The sequence below is a fragment of the Manis javanica genome, chromosome 14 (assembly GCF_040802235.1).
Source record: "Manis javanica isolate MJ-LG chromosome 14, MJ_LKY, whole genome shotgun sequence".
Classification (NCBI taxonomy): domain Eukaryota; kingdom Metazoa; phylum Chordata; class Mammalia; order Pholidota; family Manidae; genus Manis; species Manis javanica.
Window position 1 is genome coordinate 42,870,186 of NC_133169.1, and position 22,167 is coordinate 42,892,352.

A 22,167-nucleotide genomic window follows, 5' to 3' on the forward strand; every position below is an offset into this window, starting at 1 on the left:
CACTTATGAGTACTCCATTTTATTACATATTCTCTGATATTGTGGTGGTTAAATACCTCTAATTTGTTACTTACAGCCATACACTGAATTTTCCATCACAAAAGAAATACAATATTCACGCAAACAATTATATGCCATTTTCCATTTCCTAAGTCTGTGGGTTTGCCAAGAATCTTTTGGATGCTTAATTGTATTATTTGATTGCATAAACTTAAACATAAAGCAAACAGGGCAGAAGAAAGTCACTTAGGCAATTCACTCTCCAGACTTGCCCCTCCCCAACACCGTCCTGAATGCCCTGGCCACTTCCTTGTTGTGGAGGCTGTAGATGAGGGGATTCAGCATGGGAGTGAGGATGGTGTAGAAGGCTGATACCATCTTGTCCTGGGTGGGGGAACGATCAGAAATAGGCCACATGTATGTGAACATGGCAGCTACATAGTACATTCCCACCACCATGAGGTGGGAGGAGCAGGTGGCAAAAGCTTTGTGATGACTCTCCCCAGATCCCATGTGAATGACTGCCAGGAGAACATGAGCATAGGAGGCAGTGATGACTGCTACGGGGAAGAGAAGTGTAATAACACAGCATATGAACATTAACCTTTCAAATAGCAACGTGTTAGTGCATGAAAGAGTGAGAAGAGCAGGAACATCACAGAAAAAATGGGGAATTTCCCAGGCACCACAATAAGGGAAAGACAATGCAACTATAATGACAATTATACCATCAAGAGAGCCAACAATCCAGGAAGAAATAGTCATGAGACCATAGATTTTATGGCTCATGAGAGCTGAGTACCGTAATGGGCGGCAAATGGCCACATAGCGGTCATAAGCCATTGCAGCCAACAGGAAACTTTCGGCTACAAGCAGGGAAACATATAAGAATATCTGGGCTCCACAGTCAGCCAGAGAGATGGACTGCCTGCCTGATAAGTAGTTGAAGGCCATCTTGGGGACAGTGGTGCAGATGAGCATGAGGTCTGTGAGGGACAGCTGGCTGAGCAGGAAGTACATGGGGGTGTGGAGGTGTGTGTCCAGGTAGATGAGGAGAATCATGGCAGTGTTTCCCAAGAAGGCCTCTGAGAAGATGCCCAGGACCAGCGAGAAAAGGAAGATGTTGGTGGGGCTATAATCGAAGATGTCCAGCAGGATGAAGTTGGAGGTGAAGGTCTGATTCTCCCATGCTATGATGGGTATGCCCACTGTGGAGAGTACAACATGTGAGAAATGGCCAAGATTGTGTCATGGAAATATCAAGAACTTCCAGCCTATATCACCACAACTACAATATTGCCTTTTGTCAATTGTAGAATAGTAATATTGAAGGTTATTTTCAGTTTGATATGATTTTTAAATATAGAGTACATAGTTAACAGACATAATGAGTTTCGTCATTAGAACATAGGAGGCTTCTCAAAAGGCATACAATCTAATTATATCAGACAGTCAGTTCAAGCACCAAGCAAGGATTACCCCTTCAGAAATACACTAAGAGTCATAAGAACACTCATGAATTGTTGGTCAATGAGATTTTTCATTATCATTTTCCATGGAACTTAACATATCACCCTATGATACTAAAAATATTATCAAAGTATAGAAAGAAACGTGTACTCAAGGAAATGAGATAGGATTAGTCAAATGTCAGGTAAACAGAAGGCACTGAGAAATCATCAATCGTAAATCCATTACATAATAGTTATTACTAATAACGATTGTGTTGGAAATGGTCAATATGCCCATCCCTCACTCCATATCTTTAAATTAGATACAATCATGAGACATTCTGGAATAGGCCATTTTCCTGGAGAAGCGGGCCAAAGGAAGATGAAAGACCATGGTTCAAATACCTGGAACAAATTATCTTTCTGTGTGATTTTAGACAATTCCTCCAAGCTTAATTTCTACTTCAAATTTTGATATTTTGAAAATATCTATATTGTAGGATTCTATTAAAACTAACTGAAATCACACATTTATAATACATGAAAAATACCTGGAATATAGTTTATACCACATAAATATTTTTAATTGATAAATATTTTTCCTATTTTAACTGTAAACTATTCAAATCTATATAGAATTAATCTCTTCCATTTCATTAGCAAAACTCTTTCAGGGGATTTCTTCCTCTACACAGTAGTTTATTTTAGATTTTCTATTTTTATACCAATTTCTTTTCTCTCTCTCATGCTGCTCTCCTCAGTGGTTCTGGCACCGACTGGCTCCCTTTCTTTTCCTGAGGTCTTTCCCTCCTCTGAGTGCAGTTTAGAGAAGCGTGCCTGGTATTTTGGCTCTAGGCTTTGATCCATATGGTTCTGCCAAATTTATTCAACAGAAATTCTGTTTTAAAACATGATATTATTATGTATTATTTTACTGTTTTGTATTAATGTCTAGGAAAAGCAATCATTTTAGCCTAATGTCACCTAAGATGCTCCTATGATATTAGATTTAAAATCAGTTAAACTGATGAATATGTTATCATGCAAATAAGTGTGAAAAATGTTTAAAATTAACATCACTGATTTTTCAATGCATTCAAAAGTATTTCAGCTAATGTATGCATTATTTATTGTCTAACAAAATAGGTATATGATTAAGACTTATTTCATGCTTCTAATTATTAATAACAAGTAATCTTGCTATAGTTTTATATGTGAATGAATTACACATATAATGAAACACATATAATGAAACACATATAATGAAATAGTAATGAAACAAATGTCTATGGCATATAAACATTGTCGCATATTTATTTCTGTCTTCTGATATACTCAGTTTTATATTTAGTAATTTTATTAGGAATGGCTTAGGCATAATATACCAATTTTATGGTATTGTCTCCAGATGTTTGTACATACTTCACATGGAAGTGAAACATACATATAACAAGTGTTTTGAGGGAATTCATCTGAAATGATAAAATTTTATACAAGTCTAATCCTGTGTGAGTACCACACCAACCAAAATATGGATAGTTTCCAAGGATTTTCTCATTTTTCATAATCACCCCTTAGATGTAACCTATAGTTTAATATCTGTCTCTGAAGCTTGCAGTTTTCCTGTTAATGATTTCATGTAAATTGTAGGGAGTGTTGCCTTTTCTGTAGACAGAAATGGGTGCCACTGTGCCCTGATCTTACCCTTTGCATCTGCCTGCTCACTGGCTCTGCTCGCCTCTGCTTTGGGACATGCCCACAAAGCCCTGACCCCGGGTGTGTGTGCAGGCTGCTCCCTTCTCCAGCCTCTTCCTTACCCAAGTCCCTGGCTGCTCTCAGACCCTCCCTTAAGTGCTTTCCACCCATGAAGCCCTCATGGCCTCTCTCTGGATATGCTGCCTGCCCAGACCTTTTTTCTTCCTCCTAAGTATTTTCCTCATTGAATACCGTAGACATTCATCTGGTTTTTTGACTGTCTCACCTCATTAGGATGCACATTCCATGCGAGATGTTAACGAGCCACCTTCAACAGATCCATGGTGAATCCAGCATGTTCATGATAGGAAATGCTGTGTGTTTTCTTTTGTGGTTCAGATGCCCTCCTTTCTGCTCCAGCGCCTCCCTCCCCACCCCGGCAGAGGCAATGGCTGGTTTGGGGGCTGTGCATCACCTGAGGTCTATAATGACTGACCAAACCTTACACTGTGGCTGTGGGAACGAACTGTTGATGTGGAGGGACAAGTGCCAAAAGGAGAACTGCTTTCCTGGGCCGCTTCCATGTGTCTACAAGCCACGGTGCCCCAGGAGGTCCGATTGGTTTGCTTCCAACAGATCTGGGGGTGACTGTTTCTGGTAAATATTTCCTTTCTGATTGCACTTCTTGCAGAAGTAGGGAAGGGAAGGACCGTGGGACTCACATATGCAGCTTTTACAATAAAATCATGCATTTAACTTAACCTTGCTTTCATAGCTGTATCTTACTCCCTCACCCATTCTTCCCAGGAGACTTGAAGGCACTCTGAGCCCTTGTGTGGGGAATGTCTCTTCCTAGCTCCCTCTTCCATTCACATATTTGTGCTGGGACTTAGTTTTATTTATCAATCATTTCTATGTTCTCCAACTCTAGTAATGTGTTGCAGTCTCTAATATGCTAATTAGTTCTTACCATAATGATTGTGGAAAGCATTCTTCATTGAATTCTCAGTTACTAGAAGCCTGTCTCTAAAGTTTAAAATGTAACTTTATATTTGGACCTATCATATTGGGTTGTAATAGTTATTTTAAATGTTTTTTAAAAACTTTTAAAAATCCTCTTCATTCTTACACAACATTGTATTATATGCAACCCCCCAAAACTAAAATTGTTAGACATAAATTAAAATTAAAACTGATTATGATTTTCCATGCTTACTGACTGAAAATTTCTGCTCAGCAGAAAATTGCTGCACCATTGGAGTCAGTAAAATCATAGTCCATCTAGAGGACACTAACAAATGAAAACACATACCACGAACTTGGATAAGAAGAATTAATGTTGTCAAAATGGCCATCCTGCCCAAAGCAATCTACAGATCAATGTAATCCCTATCAAATTACTAACAGCATTCTTCAACAAACTGGAACAAATAGTTCAAAAATTCATATGGAACCACAAAGGACCCAGAATAGCCAAAGCAATCCTGAGAAAGAAGAATAAAGTGGAGGGGGGGATCTTGCTCCCCAACTTCAAGCTCTACTACAAAGTTGCAGTAATCAAGACAATTTGGTACTGGCACAAGAGCAGAGCCACAGACCAGTGGAACAGAACAGAGACTCCAGACATTAACCCAAACACATATGGTCAAGTAATATAGGATAAAGAAGCCATGGACATGCAATGGGGAAATGACAGCCTCTTTAACAGTTGGTGCTGGCAAAATTAGACAGCTACAAGTAAGAGAATGAAACTGGACCATTGTCCAACCCCATACACAAAAGTAAATTCGAAATGGATCCAAGACCTGAATGTAAGTCATGAAACTATAAAACTCTTAGAAAAAACATAGGCAAAAATCTCTTGGATATAAACATGAGTGACTTTTTCATGAACATATCTCCCTGGGCAAGGGAAACAAAAGCAAAAATGAACAAGTGGGACTATATCAATCTGAAAAGCTTCTGTACAGCAAAGGACACCATCTATAGAACAAAAAGGTATCCTACAGTATGGGAGAATATATTTGTAAATGACAGATCCGACAAAGTGTTGACATCCAAAATATATAAAGAGCTCACACACCTCAACAAACAAAAAGCAAATAATCTAATTAAAAAATGGGCAGAGGAACTGAACAGAAAGTTCTCCAAAGAAGAAATTCAGATGGCCAACAGACACATGAAAAGATGCTCCACATCGCTAATTATCAGAGAAATGCAAATTAAAACCACAATGAGATATCACCTCACACCAGTAAGGATCACCACCATCCAAAAGACAAACAACAACAAATGTTGGTGAGGTAGTGGAGAAAGGGGAACCCTCCTACACTGCTGGTGGGAATGTAAATTAGTTCAACCATTGTGGAAAACAATGTGGATGTTCCTCAAAAATCTCAAAGTAGAAATACCATTTGACCCAGAAATTCCACTTCTAGGAATTTATCCTAAGAATACAGCAGCCCAGTTTGAAAAGGACAGATGCAACCGTATGTTTATCACATCACTATTTACAGTAGTCAAGAAATGGAAACAACCTAAGTATCCATCAGTAGATGAATGGATAAAGAAGATCAGGTACATATACACAATGGAATATTATTCAGCCATAAGAAGAAAACAAATCCTACCATTTGCAACAATGGATGGAGCGAGAGGGTATTATGCTCAGTGAAATAAACCAGGCAGAGGAAGACAAGCACCAAATGATTTCACTCATATGTGGAGTATAAGTACAAAGAAAAAACTGAAGGAACAAAACAGCAGCAAAATCACAGAATCCAAGAATGGACTAACAGTTACCAAAGGGAAAGGCACTGGAGAGGATGGGTGGGAAGGGAGGGATAAGCGGAGTGGGGGGTAAGAAGGGGGCATTATGAATAGCATGTATATTGTGGGGGGAGGCACGGGGAGGGCTGTGCAACACAGAGAAGACAAGTAGTGATTCTACAGTATCCTACTACGCTGATGGACAGTGACTGTAATGGGGTTTGTTGGGGGGGACTTGGTTAAGGAGGTGCTTAGTAAACATAATGTTCCTCATGTAATTGTAGATTAATGATACAAAAAATATAGTCCATCTAAAAGCAATATGTATGTGATATTTGACTTTTTCATGTCTTTGGGTTGATTTCTCTCACATCCTATGCCTTGAAATATAAATGCTACCTAAGCTGAATGGAAAAGTTAATATACATCACTTGAATATTTGCCACCTTTATTCTTTCCTAAGGTCAGAATTCAGCAATTGTGCAGCATCCTTGAATCATACAGAGTATCAGGTTCATCAGCCTTTTCACCTGGACTTAAATTATATAATTAACTAGTCTTTAAATGAGGTGATTAGGAGTGCCACGGAAGCTGTGGAGCCTGCGGAGTCCACAGAGCAGGTGCGGCTTTGACCTGTATTTGCCTTCCTGTTTATTCTGCCTGACCAAGGCCATGTATTACTGCTGAGCCTCCATCCTACTCACACATCTGGGGTCATCTGGGGATGGATATCTGCAGCCATCTGGCCTCCACACTAAGTGTAATTGCAGTAGCTTTTAAAGGAACAATTTCTTAAGGGAGTGCTGTGATCAGTTAGCACTGGGTAGCCCTTGTCCCCATAATTAACCTTGTAATTAGGTCTCATTTGCCACCCAAGATTTTGCTCATGGTTCAACTTCACAATGCATGTAATTCAAAACACTCTGGTGTATTTTAGTACTATGTTTCTTCAAGGTCTGTCCACATAAGCAAAAACATCCCTTCATTCAGTCCATTATCAGAACCCTCTTGACAAATAGCAATGTGAGTAGAGCTAATCAACAATAATATTGTTTCCAAGATTTCATAGGGTTTTGATCAGTTTGAGGTACAGTTTTGAACTATTATCTCTCCATAAAGCAATGCAGTATTTAAACACAGTGGGAGAGAAAGCAGAGACAATGCAGTCTTCTGGTTTGTCCACAGATTCTTATTCAAGCTGAGCATGAATAGAAGGATACATGGATATTATAGGTGATTATGCCATGTTGTGTTATCTAACTTCCTATCAAAATAAGCACCACAAACTCCATTTCCTTTGCTGCTGTCTCACAGGGAACTAGGATGAACAGTGCCTCGTGGTTGTCAAGACACTTATTTCCAAACACAGTACACTCAGGGGCCTCCAAGAGAAGCTTCTGTGTGTAAACAGAGCCTCAGTCTGCTGCCCTTCGGAAAGGCTCATCAATGTATTTTATGAAAAACTCACTTTATTTGCATCTGCACCCACACACTCATATCACAGATATGACTAACTTTCTGTTTTTCTTTCTGTCCAACACACTTCTTTGGGATTTTCCCAAAGCATCATGGGATTGTATCACTTGAAAATAAAAAAATTATTTGTAGAACAGCCTTCCATTTCTTTATTGATCTTTAGTGAGGTATTGCAGAAAATCACTCAAGCCTCTATTCCCGGATATCCATTATCCATTTCCCAGGACAAAGTCTGTCGCTTTTACTTACAGGTTCCAAAGATACAGCTTCCACATCTTCTCAGCAGGCTTCCCTTCCTAAGAATGTCTCTTTCTTCTCATCCACAATCCTTTTCCTTTGTAAATCATTTTTCATTTTTTCTTTCCTTCAAGTTCCAACATGCGTGCCCCTTTCTTTACGTGTCTTTATTCATCCTCTAGATGCAAACTCTGCATATATTGAACTTCTGAAAGATGTGTGGCCTCTGCCCATAGTCTTTAAAATAGGTACTATTATGAACCTTCAGATGAGATAAACCAGAGTTTGCAATCTTGCTATACCACCATCTTCTGTGTTAGCAGGCAGGTTAATTAACCTCTGTGCAATTATTTCATCTCTCCACCACTATTTAGAGGGTCATTATAAAAGTGTATTATTTCTTATGATATTCTCATCACAGCACTTGTATCACAGTGTATATTCATTAGATGAATAATACCTTCATTGCATATATCTTGTCATGCTTTTTTTTGCAATATTGCAGCAAGCTGCACTTTTACTCACATGCAATAATTTTTTAAAGTATTCTTTTTTCCTTACTAGGTTGTTGGTTCTGATTGGCAAGCTATATATTTATTTTTTCATGCAGTGAGTAAACAAGGGATGCTTATACACAGGTGGAGTCCATAAAATCCCCATAAGTGACTAAAAGCACCAACAAATAGACTAGATCCACTGGGGAGTCTTGTAATAGTTTTAAACTAAACATATATTATCTTGCTCTACATAATATCTTATATTTACTTAGCATCATCATAGGTATTATTGAATTCAATAGCCATGAGAACATGTATTAAATATGAGAATTTTATTCTAAATTGACAGAGAATATAGGAAGATAAGTTGAATGTCAACATGAAAAACTACCTCACTTGGAGGAGGTAACAGAACTATTATGTAGCCTTTGAGGGGAATGTTGATCCACCGTACTGAACTCCAGGACTGAATAATTTTGAAGTATAAACTATTTTCCTCAGACTTTCCTTCTAGATGTTCCTAAGAAGACACAGCTTTACTTACTAAGTAACTGAAATGTTTAAATTTGGAGAGAAAACTTGCAACTTAATTTTACAAAGTCATCTGTGATTTTAATTTGCAATCCCTCCACGTCATCCAGTCCCTTGTCTTTAATTATAGTATGCATGTAGTCACCTACTTTTCTCCCAGAGCCTCGCATAAAATTAGTTCTCTATTTTGAAAGTGTGAATTTTATTGATATTTTAGATGACAAAACAGTTTGTTGCTTTCTACATTAATAATATAAATTCCTTAATTTGTTCTGCTGTATAATGACAGACAGGGAGTTGGGTTCCTCATTTTAACATAAAATAAATAGAAATACTCCTTGGACTTCAGCCTTTATTACCTCCAAATGAACTCTGTTTAAATTCACTAATTATTTGCAAACTGATGATTCAAGTGGTCATTTGACTTGAGATTCCTATCATAGATATTTCAACATGATTTTAATTAATTATTTTTCTTGAAAACTTACTATTGTGGTTACTCTTTCATGATTCTTTCTGGCTGTCTTGTCACTATCTCAAGGTACTGTATACTTGGGTCAATCCCTCCCTGGGATAATCTGATGTGCTGAGATTTTCAGACTTGTTTTCTTTCTCTTTAGTTCATACACATGATCGCTGCATCTATATATCTTCATTCAACATTTGACTTCCAAATTCCTTTTGCTACCAAATGCCTGCTTTCTGTATTTTTTGATATTCCTTCTTCATCTCCTATTCACTACATGAATACAGTTCCAATGCTGACTATTATCTCCCATGAATCTATTGTTGTTTTAATGTTGACAAGCTTCTACATCATCCTCTGTCCTGCTAATCATGTTCTCCACCTAGGAGTTGTGTAGGATAGAAACAATTTCCCTAGGAGGGAAATATCTGAGTTTTCAAAATACTGCCCAATTATGTGCAAGAATGCTTCGATTATTTTACAGTCTCAGTAGCTATGTAAACAAAAAGAGCATTTTATTTCATCACATTCTCAAAATCATCTGATACCACTTGATTCTTTTTTAAAACTTTTGTGAGACTATTTTGTAAGAAATGGTTTTTCACTCTTACATTAATATCATTTCCTTTACTGATTCGTGTAGTCATCTCACGTATTTATTGGCCATTCAGATTTCAACTTCAATGAATTGCACTGAGTCATTAATCTATCTCTTGTGAAAGTTAAAAGGCAGGAATATAATTTCAAAAATTTCATGCAGACCTTCCAGTTGTTACAGCACCAGACCTTGGGTTGGAGTCTCTTCCTACACTGTTTTCTACCTCCATCTAATACTACTCACCAAATTCCTGTGCTTGAAATTCTCTGAAATCAATAATTGAATTAATTTGCATTGTTTTATCATCTTTTACCTCTCTGTTTTGTTTTCTAAAATATACAATGTTTTCTAAGCCTTTAAATATTATAGCTGTATTTTGTATTTTTATCAGTTTCCCATAAGATTCATGCCCATGTCCCTTTGCCCATGTTGATTTAATAACTGATTTAATTGTATATCATCCCTAACAAAGCAAGAGCTGAGATTCATGATACTAAGAGGTTTTCCTCTTTACAACCTCTCACCTCATGTTAGTTTAAGTGTTTGTTGTTTGGGGCTTTACAAACTAATATTTCTCTAAAAATTATTTTCAAATACACTTAACTTTATGATAGCACTCTAATGTCACCTTGAAAAGATTATCATAAACATAAGTGTAAGTTAACATAGTAAAATAGAGAAGGAAACTTATGAAAATAACTCATTTATGTATCTTAAACCCACTATAATTTTACATACTGTTTAATAAGACATAGATGAATTTAAAGATATTAGCAAGGCTTGGAATAGTGTGTACCAAACAAATGAAATATGGATGGAAGATGGGATTTGGACTTGGTGGTAAATATATGGTTAGATGTATCTCATTATTAACATTTACATCATTAGCCAATAGATGGAAGGCAAATACAACATAATATTAATTTTTATAAATGTAGGAAGGGATAGTAAAATACTTGTTCTAAACATTTTTGCATTTTAGATTTCCTAACATGTTGTGTAAATTAAAGGAATGCAAGCATTTTCAAAGATTACCTCATTTACAAAATACACTTTTTTCCAAAGGGTCCTTTTTATTCATCCTTCACTCACCAGATGCCCATCACTAAGTCTTTAACAATGTCCATACTTTTCTTGCTTCTTTTTTTGATGTTTATATTATCTCCTTTTCCTAAATCATTTCCATTTTGTTCACCTGCTGTTTTCTCACACTACCATTTTCTCTGAACTTTATTTTTTCTTTCATGTGTTGCATTAGGTACACTTTGTCTAAATTCTTGATGTGCACCATTTGGCACTAATATTTGCCTTTTTGTCATCTAGTTTTTGCATCAGATATTATGATATCTCCTCATAACATTACATTTTAAATATTTAAGTATTTTGCTTGATACTTCATTTTTAAATATATAACTTTATGATTTTCATAGTATGTTGTTTCCAAAGAGGATTAAAATCCATTTAGAACTTCTCCCTTTAAAACTTGCCAGGATTTATGATTGAATCATTAAAGTATACTCTGACTCCCAAGATTTGGTTATTAAAGGTGATGTAGTTTCTGTTTCGGTCGGCAGTTCCTCGGAGGTTTTAGCAGTCATGTAAACAGCCTGCGTCTCCTTGGGTCACCATGTTTTAAGAATTTCTGGGCCACAGGGAGATTAGGTGCTTCAGCCAAGAGCTTCAGTTTAGAGCCAGACTGACAGCCCACACCAACTGCCAAGTATCTGAGTGAAGGCACTTCTAGGTGACCCCAGCTCTTGTCCACGGAATCCTTCCCACACTGAACAGAGACCGACCCCATCCCCCTATGCCCCATCTGATTTCCTTAATGACAAAGAAATGTCAACCGTATAATGTAAATGATCTTTTATTTGTTACACAGCAATATTAACCAGCATAGACTAATACAAGTAGGGTGATAAAAAATAAATATATAAATACATGTACTGGTAGAAGTTTGAAGGACTTGACGGTAACTGTGAATGGAAGCCTGCAGGGCCTCAGAAGCATGTCAGCAGAGGCTACAGGTGTTCAAGGAGACTGTCAATGAGGGCTTAAAGAAAGTGTTATTAAAGCTGAAGAAGAGGGGACATACCTTACATAATGGCATAGGATGTCAATACTTTGCTGCCCATGTAAAGGAAATATAGGAAATACATGTAGTTATCATGATGGTGCAACAATTCTTCCAGGCAAAATACTGCCACTTGGTATTTTCTTATTGTCTATTACAAAACAAGAAAAGATAAGTGAGCTAAAGAATAAACTGTTAAATTTAAAGAGCCAAGTCTCACTGGGTTAAGAAACAAAATTGTCATTTCCAGCCTCTCCAGATGCAAGTGATTCTCATAGTTAAGAAAAGGCACCAGGTCAAATACCAAATCCAATGTGGAATGTAAGACGCCTTATTCAGACCATCTGAAATGTAAAAGAGATATCTCATAAGACACACGGAACATAGGCAAAAGGCTTCTAAAATCTTAAGGCCATGACACAGATTCTGTGTGGTACACAGTGAGGCTCCCTACCCTGCAGGCTTTGTCACATGTAGACTCAAAGGTTTCTAGTACCTAAAGGCTAGGCTTGAAGAGATTGATGCATCTGGTTTTCTATAATGGAGTAAAAAACTACACAATTTACAGAAACCCCACAAAGTTTCAAAAATGATTTTTCTAGCCAGCATGAACTAAAGGAATGACACGTAATGGCTTTACCTTTCCCAAAGACATTTTTGCCCTGCGACCTCAGCTCTTAGAACATAAGCTGCAAGCCTTTGAGTGTCCTCCCAACACATGTCTTTGGTTTTCTGAGGTCTCTGTGTCACTTACAATAGTCTATGCCAACAGTGTGATTTGGGGTGGGAATCCTGGGACTATGCAATATCTTATCTCAGGAAGAGCTTTAGACAACTTGTAGCCACATATGCACTTGGTCTCAACGGTGCTGCTGATCCCGTTCGCACTCCAGTCATCAAAGCTCAGAGAAGCTTCCATGGCTGTCGGTACTCTTATCCTGTTAGCAGCACGTCGCTGCTGTGTGTGTGACTCTGCTAGGACAGCTGGAAGCTCCTGTCTCCTCTCTGCGGACCCTGCCCTATCCACGCTTGCCACGGCTGACAGTAGCCTGCATCACTTTTGATGTCGTAAAATGTAACTATGGGTTAGTGGTTTTCCTGAATTACGTGAACATTTCCATCCATTGACTGAAACTCAGCATAGTTCTGGGGACTCTGAATCTTGTAGTTGGTGTTGGAAGCGAAGCTGGTCTTGAGGACTCCTACGCTGTGCAAGGAGTGGGCTTTATACAGTGAAAAGCTGCTTTCGGACTACTAGACTGCTGCAGAAATCAGGCGGAAGTCTGCTCTGTTGCAAAATCAGCTACCTTACTCAAAGGGAAGCAGCACTGCGGGGGGAACTCCTAGAGCCGAGAGTGAGACCATGAGCTCAGGTGTCCTGCCCATGGGTGCCAGCCCTGGGCAAGTTCGCTGTGGATTCAAAGGGATCAAAGAAAATGACAGCAAACATTTTTCCGGGTGAAAGTGTTTGTTTCCCCGCGTGTTCTCCCAGGGGCAGGCCTAGCACTGGGACCCCCCACCCCCACCCCGCCTCCGCCCAGAGCACTGCGCAGATCTCTCTCTATATAGCGCAGTAATGGCTCATTGCCTGCAGGTGTGGAGGCCGGCAGGTGTGGAGGCCGTAGCCTAGCAACAGGCCACTTACCTCATCAGGTGGTTTAAGCTCAGAGAGGCTCCTGGGCATAGGAACCCGACTTCCCCACATGAGAAGTATTTGCAGCCACCACACTGAGCCCGGACTGAGGCCCGTGTGCCTGACTAGACTTCAGAATCGCCATGACCAATGCCTACTTTGTAGCATTTTTTTCACCATTTGAGCAAGTGTGCTCTATTGGTGTGATCAGTGCCTCTCACCATTGCATAGGGTTTGTGACAGGACAGGTAACTTTCTCTTTAGTTCACACGTAATCAGAGTTTTTAAAAAATGACATTCAGATCAGGCAACAAGCAACTTCACCTGAGATGGCTCATTTATCCCCAGATCTTGTTTATAGAACGAGATGATAAGGACTGATGAGTCTCGTGTCATACGAGATTGAATTTTGTGCTTTAAAATTTTGGGGGGCCAGGCCTTTGAAGGCAGCATGAACACATTTTGCTTTAGGGCAGGGTGCATTTACGGTGTGAACTGTGGCAGATTATTTTCTAAAAATCGCTGCCAGCTACATCTTCCACCCACAAATTTTCTAGAAACTTACTACTTCCCATTCAAGAAGTAAAATACATATTCCGCAGTGCTTGCATGTGGCAGGTCTCTGTTACTGCCTCAAGCAATGGAGTGTGAGCAGAAACAATGCTCTATGGTGTCTGAGGCCTATTACCTGGGCATATTCACTTTGTTCTTTTAGTAATGCTTTATCTTAGACATTTCAACCACTCTATAAACAGTCTAGTTTTCTGAAACTTTCATGATGAGAAGAAATTAGTCACCCATAGTAACATTGTGGATGAAAAGATAGGGATGATAGAGATAGAAATAGTGATGATAGAGATAGAGATGATAGAGAGAGAGAGATGATAGAGATAGAGATAAAGATAGAGATAGAGGTAGAGGTAGAGATAGAGATAGATAGAGAAAGAGAGTGATGATAGATAGATAGAGGTATAGGAAGAGGTACAGATAAGAGATAGAAGTAGACATGAGAGACATGACGGAGATTCCCAGGCATCCTCTCACTGAGTCAGACCCCTGTGCTTCCAGTGCAGTCACTCTGGCTACACAAGCTCCTTTGAGCTAGGTCCTCTGTGCAAGCATTCCTGGATTCCTGACTCATAGAAACTCTGAGATAATAAAATATTGTTTGAAGCCAACAAGTTTGAGGAAATTGTTTCACAGCATTAAGCAACTGGAAAAGGAGCATTTTTTCTTGGACATTTCATGCATGGATGACTCACATGCAATTTTATATTTTGCTTATTTTCTAATATTTACCTCAATTTTATCAGCAGCTATTGTATTAGTATTTCTTTTTTATTGAAGTACAGTTGATATACAATATTATATTGACTTCAAATATAAAACATAGTGATTTGACACTTAAACACATTATTAAATCCTCACCCCTACTAGTGTAGTTACTGTCTATTAACATAGGAAGATGTTATGGAAACACTGACTATATTCTCTACGCTGTACTTTCATCCCCATGACTAATTCATATTGGGACTGAGATTTTCTGCCTCTTTATCCCCTTCACCTATTTTACCCACCCACCCCAACCCACCCCCACCATGGAAACTACCAGGCACTTTTCAGTGTCTCTTGAGTTCTGAGTCTACTGCTGTTTTGTTCACTTTCTTTATTTGTTTTTCTTTAGATTCCACATATAAGTGCAACCATATAGTATTTGTGTTTCTCTGCATGGCTATTTCACTTCGGATAATACCCTCTAGCTCCAACCATGTTGTTGCAAATGGTATGATTTGTTTTCCTTTTATGGCTAATTATTCCACTATGTATATGTAACACATCTTTATCCATTCATCTATTGATGGACACAAAATAAGTTTTAACAAATTTAAGAAGACTGGAATCACATAAGGTATGTTTTTCAAAAATAATGCTGTGAAATTAGAAATCAGTGGTAGTAAGAAGATCAAAAGATACTCAAATCGTTGGCAATGAAACAACATACTCTTTTATAACTGACAGTGGAAAAAATAGAAATTAACTCTGAAATCAGAAAACATCCTGAGGTAAGTGGAAATGGATCACAGTAAACCCAAGCTCCTACGATGCAGTAGCAGGAGTGTGTAGAAGGAAGGTTACAGTTATAAAAGCCTATATCAAAACAAAGACATCAAATAAAAAACCTAAATTTATACCTCATAGAAATAAAAAAATAAGAACAAACTGAACCCAGAGTTAAGAGTAGGAAGGAAATAACATTCAGCTGAAGCAAACAACATAGAGAACAAGCTCACATATTTCTAAGTCCAGGCGCTCATTTTACAGGGAGAGCATCATCATTGGCCACGGCAGGCACTGAGGCGCCGCAGACAACAATGCATCGAAAGAACTTTGCCCGGTTCATGCCACAGTTGGTTACACTTATGCTTTGAAATTGTTGATTATAGTGTGAGGGTTCAGAATATTTAAAGTGATCAGAGTGTTCACAGTGGTCACATGGCTGAGAGGCATTCAGAATCTGACATTTCCACTTTTCAGCCAGGGTACACTATCCCTGGGACTTAGTGGCGTTACTGTTCTCCTTTTGTTGTAAGCTTGGGGAGACAGCCCCTCCACCCACCCCACCGCCAACAGTAAATATGGCCATGTGACTTATTCAGCCAATAAAATGTGAGCAGAAATGACTGGTAGAGACAAAAACTCAGCACGGCTGAGAGCTGACTATGGAATTCATCTTCTCACATTTCTCAAACTCAAAATGATTTCATGTCATTTTGAAACAGAAAAAACTCCATCATAACTCTTCTTGTTTTTAGGTGTACATTGAATGAATGCTTTATCATTTGTATGGTGATCCTTCTTGATGTAAAAATGTATGTTTGAATTTTTTTTCAAATATGTATTTTGCATTTTTATTGTTAACCCCTGTTTTCAAAATGTGTCCTTGGATTGCCTTGTAGTATTTTCTGTTTGTCTGCTTTTGAGTTCAAGAGTCCTTCTCCACTGTGAATGCAGAAATCTTCTGGGAATGTAGGCAGAGGCTGCCTTAGGTTACATGTATGTTTTTGAAAGATCTCATAAAACTGATATTTTCAGGCCCACAGTCAAGAAGTCACTTAGCTTCTGATTGCAGAGTGCTCCCACTTTTTCTACTTGCATTTTTCAGTAAAGGCTTATGAATCATATTTCAGTGTGACTCAGCTCTTATTTCCAATCCTCAGTCAAGTGCATCTATCACAGAGCGCCCTCCACCCCCGCTAACCCAGATTTGGCAGATATTGTGAGCTAGAAATAAAACTTGGTTGTATTATGCTGCTAAGACTTTGGGGTCACCAGTCATGCAGTAAAGGCTACCAAATGATGGCTGATACTATGACAATGAGAACAAATCTTTCAGATAACATTATCAGAAAGCAAATTAATGGTATTTTTAATCCCCAGTGGCTTTAATGTATGTGAGGAGAAGCACATAAGGGAGAAGGTAAAATTTGTACATTCTTGTATAAGTGTAGCAAATAATATTTGAAGCATCAGTACATAAATGTACTCCAAGCCATTTGAACATATTTCTAACAAACATTTGTTCTCATGACATGTATAAAGCATTTGTTCTTTTTTCCTCCATGTGAGAGAAGCTGTGTAAAATGCTTCTTATCTTCTTAGAAGGATTCCATACTCCTGCCCAACCCATTTCTCTTTTCATAATATAGAGCACACTTCATTCATATTTTACAGTATTCAAAAGAATATGTTTTATATATTTATTTTTAAATGAATAAGTGACTGGATGTTTTTATTTCTTCTTTAGAGTAATATCAAATGTGACCTGTCAAAATTAATTAACATTGTTTTAATTCCAGGTCTGTGAATATTTAAGGATTGTATAAATGTAGAAAAGAAGTTTAACATGAAATATTTCTCAGGAAAACCTTTTGGCTCTTTAAGACTGACATTTTAGGGAGGCCCCTTAGCTCATCAAAGCAGTAGTGAGATCTCTTACTTGTCACACTCAATCTTTACCCAGTGGCATATTCAAATAATCCACAACCATCAAAAAGGAAAGATTTTGATCAATGATATAATTTAAGGATATTTATTAAATTTACATCAGCTATATCTACATAATCCTAATCAGTTAATTTATCATACTGCTGAAAACATAAAGTTCTCTTGGTAAATCAGGTTACCCTCACATTTCCTATATGTTTCCTGAATAAGACATTCTTTTCATGATTTTCTTGATGGCACATTTTATTTGTTCATTTCTGAGACTGTAGGTAATAAGATAATAGGGTTGAAGAGTGGGGCGATTATGGCATAGAAAACAGAGAAGACCATGTCCTGGATGGTGGCAGAGATGGCGGATGGCCTCAGATACACATAAAAGCCTGAGCTGAGGAAGACAGACACCACGAGGATGTGGGGGACACAGGTGGAGACGACCTTTGTTCTGTCTGCTCCATTTGAAAACTTGAGCACAGTGGAAAATATGTGAACGTAAGACATGATGATGTAGATGAAGCAGCCACCACTGATCCCCGGACCAGAGGCCATGACCATCATCTCATTGCTGGAGGTGTCCGAGCAGGAGAGCCTCAGCAGGGAGGGGATGTCACAGAAGAACTGGTGGACCACATTGGACTGACAGAAGGACAGCCGGAACATGTTACCTGTGTGCACACCTGCATAGGCGAGATAGCTGAGGATGGAGGCCAGGGTCATCTGGACACAGACCCGAGGGCTCATGATCACAGGGTAGTGGAGGGGCTGGCAGATGGCCACATAGTGGTCACAGGCCATGATGGTGAGGAGAAGAAGCTCCACATACACAAAGAAAACCACCAGGAAGACCTGAGCTACACATCCAGCCTTTGAAATGGTCCTGCTGCCAAGCAAGGCATTGATGCATGAGTTAGGCACCGTTACAGATGTGTGGCACCCATCCAGGATGGACAGATTTCTGAGGAAGAAGTACATGGAAGTGTGAAGGCTCCTGTCAAGGGTGGTGACAGTAACAATGAGAATGTTCCCCATTAAAATCACCAAATATATCAGAGAGAAGGAGATGGTGTGCAAAGCTCTTAGTTCCCATACATCAGAAAACCCCATGAGGAGAAATGCCAGCATCGTCATGGAATTTGGCATCAGTGGGTCACACAGCTTGCACCTGGGAAGTAAGGATAGATGTGCTGAACCCAGGAAGAGTCAAGTCATGGGGCGATGCCCTCAGCTGTTTCAGTCCTGACCTCTACGTATTTCAGTCTATAATGATGTCCCTAGTATGTTTGAAGGAAAACTAAGTGACCCTTCATCAGTCTGGATGACATTCTTATTCTTGCGGTAGTAGTGGAGTGGCAATCAGCCTAATTGTTCGGAAACAACAGACATTTAAAAGTTCAATATACATCTCTATATGTTTCTATTGGAGAATGCAATTTTCTCATAGTCAAATAGAAATAAATATAGGCATAGATTACATAAACAGATTTTAAAATAATTTTGAGAGATCATGTTGTTAAATATAGGATAATTAAAATAGAATATTGTGGTTGTATTTCAGTCTTACATTTTTATGTGAGGGTTCAGACAATATGGGGAAAAGTAACCTTTTCTTCTAGAGTGTGCCTTTTATGCATAATGATATCCCTATGACATTAAATATTAATATTATTGGGACTTTACTTTCTTCAAATTGTTCATGTTACCTGATATATTTACCCTCACAAAATCTACTCCTCATTTTTCTGTTAAACTTTTATACATCTCATTATTTTTCTAGTTTTTCATCTCACCTTTTGAAGACAGAAGGAGTGAACCAGAAATTCTGTTTCCTTAGAGACTCCTGAAACTCACCCCTAATATTCCCTCATTATCACCTTCAGTCTTGGTATTTTTCAAAACTTCTTTGATTCTACTGGCTGAAAAACAAAATGAAACAACTAAATAATGGCATAATACCTTTTAATACTAATTTACCTTTCTACTTCTAAATTACTAATTTTGCTTTTTCTCACTGAGATCTTCATCTTTTTCAACAAGTTTTCTGAAATATCTCTCTTTGTTTTTGCATCCCTTAACAAGTCAAGTTTTGGCTGTTGCCAAAAATTCTTTAGGGCTTGTATCTTGTGTCCTCGGTCTGTTCGGTTTATTCGTCAGTGGGACATATCAGCCGACACCCGTCTGGACGTGGCCGCACCACCTGTGTTCTCCTGGATCTCAGCCATCACTCTTCCACAGCTCTTTCTTCTAAGTTCCTCCAAATAACCATGTCCAGAGTTGAATTTATTTTACTCTCACTTTGTGTGAAAGTAAAGGTCTTTTAAGTTCTCTTCAAAAATCTTACAATCCAGACCCATTCACACTGACCCATTCCCTCAGACATCATTTTGCTAATATCACCTATCATGAACTTATCAAACATCTGTCTGTGAAGGTCTTCAGAGATGTGGGCCACAGTCATGACCTCTTTTTTTATCCCATCGATTTTATGATGCTTAGAACATTTCAGAGTGGAAATAAATTGAATGGATGCTTTGAGCCACCTGTTCTGTTAATGCTTTTAAGTTCTCCAAGGTTTGAATTTGATGAAAAGTTATGCCCTTCAAATGTCAGGTAAAGCTATGTAAATGTATTTGATATTAAGTATAGATTTTTTTAATGGGGAATAAGCTATCACATTACTAAAGTATTGTTACCACTAATTCTTTATCTACACATGGTTTCCAGGACAGAGGAGAAAATACCCTCATCAACAAGATATTGCCTCTACATGTTTAACAGTTGAACTAAAATATCTATGTTCTGGATATTTTCAAGGTTCTTTTGATAGAGGGAAAAGTAATTTGTAGTTATGGTTTTGATTTCCAGCTATCTGGATCAAAATACTCATTTTTATCATGAGTGAAATAGGCATTTCAAACTGTAGACTCAATCTCTATATCTTATAACACTGGGAGCAGTGCACTACCTCTCATATAAACTGGTCAGGATCAGATGAGACTACATGTAACACATTTAGAAAAAGGCCAAGAGTATCAAAAATGCTCCTTAAGTATCCCATTTCCAGAAATACTGCTAATATTTCCGTGTTCCATTATTTTAAAGGCCAATATTACTAGCATGTATGTGTATGTAGTCAGACACTTTATAAATAAAATTTGTATATCTAGTCTAAATCTCTCAAAGGCAGTACTGTAACCCCTTTTCATAGAGAGCAAAAGTCCTGCACATGTAACCGCTGATATTTCCGAGCTGTCTCCCGTGTGGTTCTCATGGACGTGCTGCATCCAAGTGGCACTGGGAATGGGCCAATTCAGTATCTCTATAGTTTTCCAAATAATGTCCTCATACTTTTGTGATGATGAAGTACTTATAATTTCCTGTACAGAAGTTTCATATATGATTACATCAGGCATTAAAGCATGAATCCAAATAGTTTCCAGCAGCATAAATTCTCCCATGGAAGAGCCACCATGACCTCATCTGTACAGCAAGGAGACACGAAATCTAGGAAGTATCACTGCCTCTTACCAGGCAAGCGAGGTTAGAACTGTCCTTCACCCAAGATGTAGTCACTTCACCTGTCAAAACAGGATAACTGCGTGAACTATTATACTCAGTTTTAATAATGTATATTCATTCATAGATTTATTCATTCTTTGAGTCATTGGTTCAACAAAGATAGGCCTAAGACCAGAAGTTTTATGAGTAATAAAGGCAACAAAACAAATACCTAGCCTCACGAAATCTGTATTCTGTTAGAAGAGACTGACAGTGAATAGTTAATATTTGAGGAGAAATAAAATATTTCAGGTAGTTTTATGTACTTTGATGAAAATGCAAAGGGGTGATAGACATGCAAGAAAGACTGTGTGACTAGGGAGGGGAACTGGGATTGGTCAGGTAAATTAACTTGCCTGGAAACCAGCAAACAGTTATGGAAATAGAGATACATTTTTTACTTTTCCTGACTGAAGTAATGTTTTCCCCTGGTCTTGTGTAAAAGATGCCCTGTGTATATCTGTGGAATTGATTTAATAAAATTAACATATGATTTTCCAGACCAAATAATGATTTTCATTCTATCTAACCTGATTCATCTCACATGTTGGTTTGAGTCAGACTCTGAATTATGAGTTTAAATTCTAATCACACAAAAGAATTAAAAGTATTTTTGATGTAATACTGAAAAAGTACTAGGTTTAACAAGATGACTAATTTTAAGTTAGAATTTCAGTAAAAAGTTTTTCCATTGTTAGTTAATTCTGAGTTGGTTTATCTGAAAATATTTGTATATAATTTCTTAGAGAATTACAAAGGATATCCCCTTTGATGTATCAATTAGCACATCTTACAGTGTTGACATTCTCAAAGTGTCTCTGTTTTATCTTGAATATTTTCTAATAAAGCCACAATTCATTTCACTGAAATGCCACATTTTCATTCTACTGTTAAGTGAACTGCAACACTTGGGAAACTAAACTATCTGTTTCACTGGTTTAGGAGCTGAAAAGTTACTACACGTGTAGGTCCCAATGAAAAGACTAGAAGTGAATTTTTTATATATATACATATGAGTACATACAGTTCGTGATTAGTGTAGAATACTATTCATATTTTATTAGCATTATGCTGTAATTTGCAGATATATAGACATTGTGTTTCTACTTTAAATAGATTATAATTTTATTCCATATCAACCACTCCTAGATACCTAATTTAATCTAATTTTTTAGGTTACATG

At 37.9% G+C, this 22,167-nt stretch overlaps 2 protein-coding genes across 2 annotated transcripts; both read right to left on the reverse strand.

Annotated features, from left to right (window-relative positions):
* Positions 1-255: 255 nt before the first annotated feature.
* On the reverse strand, positions 256-11,521 carry LOC108393061 (olfactory receptor 2M3-like). Its single transcript, XM_036994765.2, has 2 exons — positions 11,347-11,521; positions 256-1,208 (listed from the first exon to the last, which is right to left on the reverse strand). Exons 1-2 carry the CDS (start codon positions 11,519-11,521, stop codon positions 256-258), a joined length of 1,128 nt encoding a protein of 375 aa, XP_036850660.2.
* Positions 11,522-17,675: 6,154 nt separating this feature from the next.
* Positions 17,676-18,569, reverse strand: LOC108393064 (olfactory receptor 14C36-like). Its single transcript, XM_036994715.1, has one exon. The coding sequence runs from the start codon at positions 18,567-18,569 to the stop codon at positions 17,676-17,678; it is 894 nt and encodes a 297-aa protein (XP_036850610.1).
* Between the last annotated feature and the right edge of the window lie 3,598 nt (positions 18,570-22,167).

Excerpts from the sequence above, each read along its gene's own strand:
- LOC108393061 (XM_036994765.2), bottom strand. The coding sequence starts at position 11,521 with ATGGGGTCGGTCTCTGTTCAGTGTGGGAAGGATTCCGTGGACAAGAGC. Across the intron at positions 1,209-11,346 it reads CCAGAAATTCTTAAAACATG|TGGGCATACCCATCATAGCA; the intron begins GTGACCCAAGGA and ends TACTCTCCACAG.
- LOC108393064 (XM_036994715.1), bottom strand. The coding sequence starts at position 18,569 with ATGCCAAATTCCATGACGATGCTGGCATTTCTCCTCATGGGGTTTTCT.